General features: G+C 45.7%; 1 protein-coding gene across 4 annotated transcripts in view; it reads right to left on the minus strand.

Annotated features, from left to right (window-relative positions):
- WDFY1 (WD repeat and FYVE domain containing 1) overlaps nt 1-12,841 on the minus strand; it is a 47,066-nt gene that overhangs the window by 26,875 nt on the left and 7,350 nt on the right. The window contains exons 2-3 of one of the 4 annotated variants that reach the window (XM_086719754.1): nt 8,862-8,949; nt 3,909-3,976 (exon numbers count right to left, since the gene is read on the minus strand). In XM_086719754.1, coding sequence (XP_086575880.1) covers nt 3,909-3,915 — 7 coding nt within the window. In that variant the 5' untranslated portion in view covers nt 3,916-3,976; nt 8,862-8,949. Of the gene's footprint in view, nt 1-3,908; nt 3,977-6,671; nt 7,218-8,861; nt 8,950-12,841 lie in introns of those variants that run through there. The other 3 variants (XM_086719756.1, XM_086719755.1, XM_086719753.1) reach the window with 3 other exon arrangements.

Raw genomic sequence — 12,841 nt, forward strand, 5'->3', positions numbered from 1 at the left:
TTAATTTTTAATTATTTTTCAAGTTTTATTTTTGAGAGAGAGAGAGAGAGAGAGAGAGAGAGAGAGAGAGAGAGAGAGAAAGTGAGCAGGGGAGGGGCAGAGAGAGAGGGAGACACAGAATCCGAAACAGGCTCCAGGCTCCAAGCTGTCAGCACAGAGCCAACGCAGGGCTCAAACTCACGAACCATGAGATCATGACCTGAGCTGAAGTGGAACGCTTAACCGACTGAGCCACCCAGGCGCCCCTGTCCTGGCTTTTTTCTAGAAGGGAAGATTCTAGTGAGATAAGCAATATTAATTAAAAAAAAAAACAAGTTTGGATATTCACACGGTTTTATAAACATGCAAAACACATACCATCTTTAACTCAGTGGCCTTTTAAAAAGGCATCACTGCCATCCAAACTCATATGCTTCCAACTCTAGTTTTGTAAATAAAGGTATTTTTGGTTTTTCCCTTCATTTATGCATTGTTTATGGTTGCTTTCATGCCACAGCGGCAGAGCTGAGCAGCTGCCACAGAGGCCGTGTGGCCTTCAGTGTCTGGATGTTAGCTGGCTGGCCCTTTGCAGGAAAAGTCAGTGCCCACCCCGTGACTGCGGTGGGTGGCGTCGCTCTGGAGCCAGACGGCAGGGACTGGAATCCCAACCACAAGCCACGGGCTTAACCCCTCTGGCATCGGTTCCCTCGCTGACCAAACGGTGAAAAGACCCCGTCCCTTGCAGAGCTGTGTGATTTCATAGAAAGGTCCTACCCAAAAAAATGAGGCACGAGTCACCGGGTAGATGTGGACACTAGGAGGGACCGTTTTCCCCTTGGCTAGAGCAGACTCTGAAAGTCCTTTTTGCTCGGTGAGGTAAAGTGACAGAGCGACTCGAGTGCACAGAGCGGCACGCTAAGGGGCGGCTCCCTTCACTCTGTCAGGCCCCAAGAAAGAGTTTCACCTGGTAGATGGCCGCTCGCGTGTCCTCGACCAGACAACCCGCAGACGGTGTTCAGAACCAACTGCCACTTCTCACATTTTGAAACCCGTTTGGGAACAAAAGTCATCGCGAAACAGTCATGTCTCGTCATTCATTCGCCCTGTTTTCTGCCGGCAGTGTTCTCACAGTTTCACCAGGGATGCAGTTCCAGATGGAGCCCAACACAGAAGCATCTGGAAGCACCAAGCTGAATGTGTTTGGGTGCAAACATGTGGGTGGCAGCCACCAACAACGGAGAGGCTGGGCCTGTTCTCTCCAGTTGTCACTGGTCTTTCCAGCCGCAGCATTCTGGGAGCTACTTTCCAGGGGGGACACTTAAGCCAGGTTAGCAAGGGATGGCAACAGAGAGAGCCCACACCACGGGCCCGAGACCTAAAAGCCAAGAAAGAGTGCACACTTCCACTGCCAGGTTTGGGGAGAGAAATTACTAAGCTGTACTAAATATCTGGGATACACACAAACCGAGGAGTAAGTGAGCAAAATACAGGACAAAGTCTCTATTCCAAGGAGCACGAACGACTCCAAGGTTGAGGACTCGGGGATGTGAAGCTGTGCCCAAAATGTGAAGTGCGGGGTGTGGGGGAGAGGAGGGGACGGGAGGAATAAGAGTGGCAGCATTAACAAGACTGTCCACGAAGATGACAAATGTTCCCCGGCACTGGCAGGACCTCCTCGGGCTGTGGCTACTGCCGGCCGTCAGGGCCATCACTGGGCCACTGCAGGTGAGGAGTTACCCGTCTGAGAGACATCTCTGCCCTGCTCCAACACCCCCCCACCCAAAAATTTCCCAAACGGGCTCCATGAGTACATCTGCCAAGCCATCGGTCATCACCGCTGAGAGGGGGCAGGCAAGGTGACGCACGCTCCCTATGTGTGCGGATGCGGGCAACAGTCAGTCCATAGTCCTCAATTATGATTAGCTTTTCACGGAGACCTCTAAGGTGCTACGTCTCATAAAGTCTTATGGTTAGTTTTGTAATGGTTATCTTTGTCCCGGTATCTTCGCTTTCAGTGACTAACCACCAAGACAGAGGAGGTGCGCAGCCTGCCCAAGCTGTCCCAGGCAGGCAGAAAAAAGGAAACTCCTGACGGACTACTAATTGTTTCTGAGCACAACTGCAGGACCCGAATGCTTGCGCACGCACGCGTGCGCACACACACACACACACACACACTGCAAGAGACGTACAAAGGAGGAAGCGCAGCCAAGGAAAGAGGCCCTCGGAAGGATGACCCCGACTGATTACTCGGAATCGGTGTCTAACACGCCCCACTGGCTCTGGGCTAACTCTTAAGAAAGCTGTGAACGCAGTCAACAGCGTGTGCAGCGAGTGGCAAGGACTTTACAGCGGTGTTCGGACGTAACACAGCATCAAGCAGGCCCCAAAGCCTTTTTTCTTTTCCTAGGGGGTCCTCTGAATACTGGAACCCTTAACTGAGGAAAATGCCTCATTAAGGAATTAGCAGCCAAGGATGGCTTCTATGTGGCCGTTTGGGATGGCAGGATCCAAGCCCAGCTTGGGCCCGGGTGGCACCCAGGCCTCTGCTGTGGGGCTTCCTTTTCGAGAAAGGATGAAGAGAAGGAGTGGGGGGGGGGGCGGGTAGGAAGGCAGTGCTGCTGACATCTGCACAAAGGGCTGGAACTTAAGTGTAATTTTAAGTCACTGCATCCCAGGGCGATTTCAAAATCCCAGTGCAAAGGCTTTATCTTCTAGATTGAGTTTTCGAACACATTCAACTCCTGAGAAAGTTCTCTGCATAGAAAGGGTTGTACTTTGGACCCAATCTCTCAGTAGTACCAGAAGTTTGTGAAAAGGCCAGGCCGGAGGCTGGTTATGAAGGCAGGGGGGTGCACAGAGCTCGTTTTTAGTGTCAGGATCAGCTATTACCAAGTACACGGTCAATAATAATGCAAGTTGGCAAAATAAAAACAGAGGAAAACCTGGGGGTGGCGGGCATGCCCTTCCCCCCACCTCTCCTTTCTTTTTTCAGTTTTGCTCAACTCAGCTTCAGTTAAGCCAGCAGACCCAACTTCCTTTGCAAAAGAAAAGAAGTCCTCCCAGCATAGTCTGTTGGGGTATGAGGCAACTAAGAAATTAATTTTGAAATCTAGTAGCACTGTTTAAAAATTTTTTTTTTTTTTTTTTTTTTTAAATTTTTTTCAACGTTTATTTATTTTTGCGACAGAGAGAGACAGAGCATGAACGGGGGAGGGGCAGAGAGAGAGGGAGACACAGAATCGGAAACAGGCTCCAGGCTCTGAGCCATCAGCCCAGAGCCTGACGCGGGGCTCGAACTCACGGACCGCGAGATCGTGACCTGGCTGAAGTCGGACGCTTAACCGACTGCGCCACCCAGGCGCCCCAAAATTTTTTTTAATGTTTACATATTTTGAGAAAGGGGGGGGGAGTGAGAGTGAGGGAGGGGGAGGGGGAGAGGGAGAGGAGGATCCCAAGCAGGCTCTGTGCCATCAGCGTGAGCCTGATATGGGGCATGAACTGTGAGATCCCGACCTGAGCTGAGATCAAGCGTTAGGTGCTTCACCGACTGAGCCACCCAGGGGCCCCTAGTAGTACCTTTTATTCAGGCATTTTGAAATTTGATTCATGGGGGGCGCCTGGCTGGCTCAATTGGTTGAGTGTCAAACTCCTGCTTTCGGCTCAGGTCATGATCCTAGGGCCATGGATGGAGCTCCGTACTGGGCACGGAGCCCACTTAAGGTGCTCTCCCTCTCTCTTCCCCCTCCCCCCACCCCCCCATTCCCTGGCACGCTCTCTCCCTCTCAAAAATAAAAATTATATTTGAAATTTGAATCATCAAAGCATTAGACACACTTTTCTTGCTCTCAAAAAAATAAGTATTTGAAATATGAATCATCAAAGGCATTAGACACACTTTCCTCAAGTGGAACAGCTCAGCTACTCACAGGCCATTGTGTGGTAAATGCTGGGCCAGTACTGACCGCTGTCTCTTTTCAGCCATACTCGAATGGTTCTGCGGAGAAAAGAACGAAAGAGTACTTTTTAGTAATTTTATCTTCTTTTGTGCTCCAGGGAAATGTAACTATTTATTTTATTTTCAGTAGTATTTCCCAAATGACCTCATAAGGTTAATCAGGTGGACAAACTAGAGAAATACGCCAGGACCCACAAGTACAGCACATAGTACATTATATGTAGTCCATACACTATTCACACACACACACACACACACACACACGTGATCTACAGTTACATATATATGACCACATATGGCAAGTTATGTAGTAGCTCAGAGCCAGGATTTCAAGTGAGTTTAATAATACATAAAATCTCATTATATGAGGATACACCAAGAAAACGGGAGAACTATTCACTGCTTTTCTTAGTAAAAAACAAACTGTGCAAATTTGGTTGCTTGCCATCTGGGCCAAATGAGGACAGCAGAAGATACAGACGGAACGACAATGCTTCTGGAGAAGCGGGACAGATGCGCATGGGAAGCAGAGCCCACAGCAGTGCTCATTTCTGATAAGTCCCAGCCTTCCTGCCCCCGGGGGGAAATCACCCCACGCCAGGTCTCTGGGCCTCTCCTTTCATCAGAACACACACAGGGAGATGAGGAAATCCTGTACACAGGCAGGAAAATGACAAATGACCAGAATAGCCAAAGACTGGTATTTTGGCTCATGTCAGAAGAACAATAAGGAACACTAAGACCCTTCCTCCTCCACTCACAGAACCTCCTCCAAGCTCCAGGCCTCTTCCTCTTCAGAACCCCTGGGACACTCGTGCCTCCTCCCGCACTGGCACGCTCTGCCTCTGCAGTGAGTCCCAGCCATCCCACTGTCCCTTCCTGTGAGCTCTGTCCCAATCCCTCTCCTATGTCTAACAGCAGCACCGACTCTGGCACGCAGCTGGCGCTCATTAAATGTTTTCACCTTAAACTAAAATACAGAAGGCTAAATGTTGACTCAACAGGTCACCATCTTGTTTGAAGTTCAAGGCAAGTATGACTGGTCTATGAGGATAAAAATCAGAACAGTGTTGCTTCTTGGGGAGGAAGATAGAATGTAAAGGGACACACAGGATGGCAGGGCTCTGGGGAGTTGGTTACATGAGTGCATGAATTTGTCAGGACTTGTCCAGCTGCAATGAAGATCTGTACAGATTCCTGCGTGTGATTAGATCACAATAAAGGAAGACTTAGACGTTGACCTTCACTCATCCAAATAAGTAAGATGACCCAGTAGCACAGTGGGCAAATTACTACTTTGTAGAAGAACTGAACACAGGCCTCGGGGTAGGAACAGCCATGTGTACAACATGCCCTGTCTTCCGGCCACTGCCAACTGGTCACAATGGAACCTCTGCCAACCTTCTCCACATCCCGCCCCTGATCACAACTGGCTAGACCAGAAATGGGCGTCTGACCCTAGCTGAACCAATCAGCTCCTCCCTTGGGAAATCAGAAACAAGGAGCGAGAAAAACAGATCAGTGTCTCCAGTAGTTGAAATGGCTGTTTCCGGTCATATGTTTTGCGATTTGGATTGCAGAGTATATGAAGTCAACTTATTAAAAGGAGAAACGAGCTGCAGACGGTCCAGGTGAGAGTCCCTCATGCCCAAAGCAGAGCTATTTCCCAAGACTGGGGTTTTGCGAGGCAGACACCCCAGCATCCTCACCAGAAACACCCTCATCAAGCAGCCTAAGTCAGTCTGACTTATTTCTGTTGTTTGCAATCAAGCAAGTACCATATACCGTGTCTGAAGAGACACCAAGAAGAATATCAAACACCGTCTGTTCAGCTGAGCGCCATTAAATGAGGTTCACAAGGCAAGATAACCAGGCAGACTTTCTTCTGAGGTACCTGTATTGTGAAAAGAAGTTCTAAAGCGTCCAAGTTCACATCCAAAATTAAAAGAGAGGGGAGAACAGACTAAAGCATGTAGAAACAGACCTTTAATTTTTACAGTTTGTAATTCCACATCTTAAACCAAAATTTAACACTCTTCAAGGTAACATTTAGACTTCTCTGTTATGGGGTCCTTGGTTGCTGTTCATGATTACCCGACCTTCTTCTTTCCCAAACCTCAGAAGTTAAAAATTTTTCATAATACAGACCTTTGTAGTTTGGAGCCATTTAAATCAAGTTATGAAAAATGGCTAGTGGCATAGAAAGTGTTCACATTATAATGTTAAGTGAAAGCCCTCTACAAAACCAATAACGGCAGTATGATACCAATTTTGTTGGAAGATACCATCTGATCAAACCTCTAGATTCAACTACCAATTTACAGGAAATACAGAGGAACATAAACACCACCCCACGGGTGCATTCAGCAAAACTCAAGACCACAGGCAAGGCTACAGACAGTGACCCAGTTCCTTCTACAAATAATTTGCATGGGGAAAAAAATAGAGATAGAGGATCAGACTATAATTAAAGAGGTTTTAAGAGATATATCTAGCAATCCCAATGCATAGACCTATCTGGATCCTCGCTCAAACAAACTGTTAAACACACGTGTATCGTCATGAAACTGAAAATCTGAACACTGACTAGATATTTGACGGTATTAAAATACCGTTCATTTCTTTAGGTGTAATAATGGTGTTGCAGATTTTTGCTTATTTGTTTTTTTTAAGAAGTAAGCAGTGATTCCAAAATGTGATGCTGGCCCTTGCTCTCTGTTATCGGTACACCCACCACAGTCTGGCTCCGTCAGCTCCTCTCATCACCTGGTGGGTTCTTCCCTCCGACACGGTGGGCCCGCCCCGGGGCAGGTGGACCAGCGGCTGCAACTCCCAAGGAACCACGCATTCCGTTGCCCGTGCTGAGAGCCCACCAGCAGTCGGCGGTCTCAAATCAGGGGTCCGTGTGACACTTAGTGCCTATGACTTCCCAACCCAGACCTCTATCCCAACGAGCTGCCGTCCTCAAGGGCCCCAAGTACCCCGAGCTCCAGTTAGGCCCTCAGCCCTCCACCCTCGCCACTCTACCAAGAACTTCCCTCTCCAGATAGTTTATCTGGGCATACCGCAGCACGGGTGCCATCTCAGCATGACACAGCCTGTCACTCGCTACAGAAGGCTTTACGGATACATTTCATTACTTACGTTCAACATGAGGGATGAAGCCAAAGGAGCTGTAAGAAGTTAAAGGCCAACTCCTTGAGAAGCCTTAAATCTACCCCAGGGTCCTACTCCAGTTCCAAAGACAGGATAGGAAAAGGCAAGGCACCGGGAGATCAGAGCGTCGCACAGCGCCCCGTCAAGTTCACCGGCCTTCATTCATGCGGATCACAAAGGGGTTAAACCTGCCAGGTTTTTTTAAGGGCCTAAAGAAGAACAGAGTACAGACACATTCTAAAACCCTTCAAATCAACTCCAAAAGTTGTGGGTCATGGACACACTGGCATCTCAAAGAAGGAAGGACTCAGTGCCACAGGCTCTTCCTTGGGTCCTCTCGTGAGAAGAGCGATACTCAAAGGCAGAAAAGGCGGCCGGAGAAGGGGAAACCCTAAAGGTTGTCTCTTCCAGCCAATCATCTAACCTGGAAAGGTCTAATTTTAAGTCTGCAAAGCTCAGAATGATATTCAAAACAGCCCAAGGTCAAAATGGAACCTACCTAGACACCGGCATTTTGTGAAACGCAGTATCATTTCCCTTGGAGGACAAACGTTAGTACTGTACTTTGGCTTGCACCCAGCTGACACAATGGGAAACTGGCAAGACTTAAATGATCTCATGGGATGTTTCGGTTGAAAATCGATCTTATCCGGGCTGCGAGAAGCCCATCCTTTCTTGGGAATCAAGTTCCAAAATCGGCACTTGACCTTGACAAGGTCTCTTTGTAGTCACACCTTCTCTCTGGAACCCTGCCTCTTCTCTTTTCAAGCCAATCTCTTTCCCTTCCTTCCACAACAACGCTAAAATCTCTCACTTCCAAGATGAAATCAAGACAATGCTAGGTTTAACCCCTAACACTCCCACACTCCCAAGAACCTATGCATTAAACAAAGTTGTATAATTTCTACTAAATAATATAGGAATGTGTTTTGTATGGTGTTTAGAATAGGTCTCATTTGGTTTAAAGAATGACTGCAAAAACAGGCTTAAGTTGGGCTGTTTATTTAAAAAGTCAACAAATGGGGCACGTGGGTGTCTCAGTCGGTTGAGCGTCCGACTTCAGCTCAGGTCACGATCTCACAGCCCTTGGGTTCAAGCCCCGTGTCGGGCTCTGCGCTGACAGCTCAGAACCTGGAGCCTGCTTCGGATTCTGTGTGTCCCTCTCTCTCTGCCCCTCCCCCACTCGTACTCTGCCCCCCTCTCTCTCAAAAGTAAATAAAACATTAAAAAAAAATTTAGGGGCGCCTGGGTGGCTCAGTCGGTTGGGTGTCCGACTTCAGCTTGGGTCATGATCTCACAGTCTGTGAGTTCGAGCCCCGCATCGGGCTCTGTGCAGACAGCTCAGAGCCTAGAGCCTGCTTCAGATTCTCTGTCTCCCTCTCTCTCCGCCCTTCCCCTGCTCATGCTCTGTCTCTCTCTGTCTCAAAAATAAATAAAAATATTAAAAAAAAATTTTTTAATTAAAAAAAAGTCAACAAATTCCACAGGCCGAGAACATTTACTATTAAATAAATTGGAGGTAAAATCTATTCAATAAGTTCTAAGCAACACAATACAGTTTGTGACATTTATAGGAGAAAACTATTAAAAACTCCAGGATGTTATTAAGAGACCATATAATCACAGAGTATCAAGATCAGATGGTTTTATTTCTACAAAACCACAATATTGCCTGCCTAGACGAATGTCTAAGCTGCTTTCTCTACTGAGTTAAGATACAACAGCTTAACTTTTCCTTTAATATTTTGACAAGTTTACACCCACGCACCTCAACTCATTTTCTGTTTTGCTTGCTGCTTATTCTAGCCATTTTTCTAGAGGACGGATTTTCTTTGAGATTCCAAGACCATGTCAATCTGAAAAAAAAAAAAAGTCTTTCCTTACAACCGAAATCTTAGAAACTGGTTGATCTTTGCGAGGCTCTATTTTTAAGCTATTTTAAAACAATAGCTTGACAGTTTTCCGAAAGGTACTTAGAAAGGAAATGTGTCATTTCTTTCAGGGTCTGCATACAATTTTTTTCAGACTTCTCCCCGCTAAGATTACCTACATCTACCTCCTCCGGCCTCCTAGTTAGAGAAGCCAGGACTTACATACAGCTGCGGCATTTTCCGCACGTAGATGAGAAAAGGTATTTCTTTTTTTTTTTTTTTTAATTTTTTTTTTCAACATTTATTTATTTTTGGGACAGAGAGAGACAGAGCATGAACGGGGGAGGGGCAGAGAGAGAGGGAGACACAGAATCGGAAACAGGCTCCAGGCTCTGAGCCATCAGCCCAGAGCCCGACGCGGGGCTCGAACTCACGGACCGCGAGATCGTGACCTGGCTGAAGTCGGACGCTTAACCGACTGCGCCACCCAGGCGCCCCGAGAAAAGGTATTTCTATGTGAGACGGTAACGTTACATACGCATCGCCACGCTGCCTGCATGCCGCTACCCACGCCTTATTTGTCCGCCGGTCTTCAGCAAGGTGGAAGGTCCGCTTATTTTCTAGACAAACGAAAGGCCAATGCTGGCCTGTACTTTCTTGTTTTAAAGGTTTCGAACTGAAATGTGTTTAAAAACGCGGGGGTGAGCAAACGGACACCTGAAAACAATAATAAAACGTCATTGCTAGGGTTCTCATAATTTTGTGTCAGCACCGCAAATCAGAACCAGCTCTTTGGCAAGAATTTGTCCCATATGGTGAGCAAAAACATTTCCCGCCTAACACTGCTGGTTCTGCTACCAACAGTCATGACAACAATAAAGTGATTGAGACACTCCATGCTTGGCAACTGATTCTGAAGACATTAGTTCATAGGAAAAAAAGAACTACGCATTAAAAAAAAAGTTACTCTGAGCACTATTCAAAGGAGTAAAAACTGGGGGGAATGTTAAATAATGAAATGGGCTCCAGGCATATTAACTCAACGGCTTACGTAGTCATTACAAATAGTTATGAAAACCATGGGTTCGTGATAAGCTACTTGAATTAACAGGCTGGTGTAGCCGTTAAAAATAGTTGCCAAGACCATGAGTCCATGAGAAAAGGTTTATGAAATGTTAGTTTTTTTTTTTTAAAGCATAATGTAAAATGACAGAGCTAACTTCCGTAACCGGGCTGAGCAGGACCGGTAGGAGAGGAGAAGGAACGCACCTGTGAGACAGCCGAGACCTATGGCTCCTTGTTGGGGTGGGAGGTGGTCCTGGAGCCCTGACATCCAGAGAACTGCAGGGTCCCCCACCTCCGCTCAATAAGCAGAAGAACAAGCCAACAATCAAACAAGGAGGAGGTATCGTGTGTGACGTCAAGACAGCCATCTAAATGTGAAGACTGCTCACTCCGCGGGAATGTGTCTGTCAAATCATTCCCAACAAGCGCAAACCAGGCTGAGGGGTAAAACAGGCCTCAGATTAGAAGCTCCAGTGCCAAGGGCGGGCACTAGAATCAGAGCAATCTCCAGCAGGGTGCAGAGCCTTCTCTTTCTTTCGTAAGGCAGATCCTAAGAGGCTCTGGTCATCCCTCACGGGAGGTTCTCCCTCGGAGATTGGTACTGTCCTCAACAGGAAGTCATGCCACGGGTGAGGCCCTGAAGTCTGGAGCGTGTCATGCCCCCACGGGGTCTAGTCAAGGATCTGATGCATCCAGGAGGCCAGTGCAGAGGGCCAAGGACGCCCAGAGCTCATAAGGAGACTCGGACCGGGACACAAGGGTTAGAGACACTGGGTGAACAGAGAATGTCACGCCCCAGGAGCGGTGAGCAGGGGGCACAGCCAACAAAGGAATCAGATGCAGAAAGGCAGAGAAGAGAAGACACCCAAAGGCCCGGGGGCACCGGGCCTGAAAGAGACAGGGCAATAAAACACCATGCCTCCTGATCAACACGTGGCCCTGCCTGACCTCTTCTAAGTTCACAGTAGTGAACTGTAGCGGCAGACAAAGCTGCTTCCTGTATTCTAGACACACATTCGGATTCGAGAAAGACGACGTCAGTCGAGAACGTGATGCCACATCCTCATGGCAAAGATGACAGCCAGGACCTCCATTTTATACTTAGGGAGACGGAAGGAAGGAGAGTCCAGGCCCTAAAATCAAACAAACCAACGTCAATTTCTTTGGCCGTTTTGTCCAATTCCATCGCTCTTATGTCAGAGGATGATGAAAATTCGCATTTCAAAACATTACAAAAGTAAATAACTCAAAGCCAAGAGGCTTTGTGTGATAAATAACAAGTGAAACAAGTAAAAAAAAAAAAAAAAAAAGGGCTTTTCAGAAAATTCCACATTTTGTCCTCCAAAGCAGTAAGTAACCCCTAAACAATAAGGAAACATGAAGCGTTACTTTTTTTCCTCCAAACAAACCCAGACTGTGGAAAAGCCTACATCTAATTTCAAAGCTCTCATTTAGTTCAAAGAAACACTGACTTCTGTGCTAAACAGGAGCAGTATTCTTACAAAGTCTCTCTCGATTAAGACATATTCTGTGTATTTTATTATATACTGTATTTTTACAGTAGAATAAGCTAGAAAGCAAAATGTTAAGAAAATCATAAGGAAAATAATTTATAGTTTATACCATAAACTATATGTACCAGAAACATATAAAATAATTTATAATTTATACCATACTATAGAAAATCCACATATAAGTGGCCCTGCACAGTTCAAAGTCATGTTGTTCTGTTCAAGGAAGGGTCAACTGTACTTGCTGTTTTAAGCCACTGAATTTTAAAGTGGTTTGTTTCATAGCAATAACCAAATGATACAATTTTACCTGTTCCACAAATAGAATACTTTTAAGAATACTTAGGATTCTGACCTTAAAAATTAAAAAAAAAAAAAGCATTTGGCATTTACTGAGTACCAAGGATTTAAATGTACTGAATAAACAAATAAGTCCACTTCAACTTTTAATTGAAATACAGGATCTTCACTTTACACAGATGTTAATTCGAATCCCAAGAAACTAAAGAAGTTACTGTAAAAGCTAAATGAAGTTATTTCTCTTAATTAAATATCAGTCAATATTGTTCATCCTATTAAGGATCATAATTCTGCATGTTCTTTTACCTTACTATAGCAGATACATGAAATGCAGACTAAAAACCACAAGTCTGGTTAAGAATGAAGTACTTATTCCAGGAAGACTTAGTCTGTGATCTTCTCCAAGATATACCTGCCTGATGATCAGAATGGGTAAAGAGGCTCCTTTTATCACTTCTGGTCCCTCGGATTCCCTCAAAGAGTGATAAAAAGCAAGATAAACATATAGTTTAGGAAATCACCAAGTCGATAAAGCCTCCTCTGCTTAAGCTGGACTAGAGGAGGAAGGCAGACAGAGTCAAAGCATGGTTTTCCTTGTGAAGAGCACGTATCTCAAACCAGAAGGCATCTTGTGGGAATGGTGATTAATTTCATTTTTTAACCTGAAACTCCATGAGAACACACATCTGGATCCAATAGATTTTATTTTCCAGTACGATTACCTTGAAAATCATGCCTACACTTTTGATAAATAGATTCAACGAGCACACGAGGGCTTTGGCAAAATCACAAGGCCAAATTCTGTCTCGCTTGACACAGCAGCATTTATAAAACGAGATCTTTTTTGAGAACGTTCAAAAAACACCCTAATCATCCCCAAACAGCTAAATGAAAGCAATTCAACCATCTTTATAGTATAAACTGATATACCAGCATTATTCAATTAACCAATTAAACACAAAATACAAACGATAGCATATGTTACAAATTAAGCGCAAGGC

This window comes from Puma concolor, chromosome C1 (assembly GCF_028749965.1).
Source record: "Puma concolor isolate L17-30 chromosome C1, mPumCon1.1.hap2, whole genome shotgun sequence".
Classification (NCBI taxonomy): domain Eukaryota; kingdom Metazoa; phylum Chordata; class Mammalia; order Carnivora; family Felidae; genus Puma; species Puma concolor.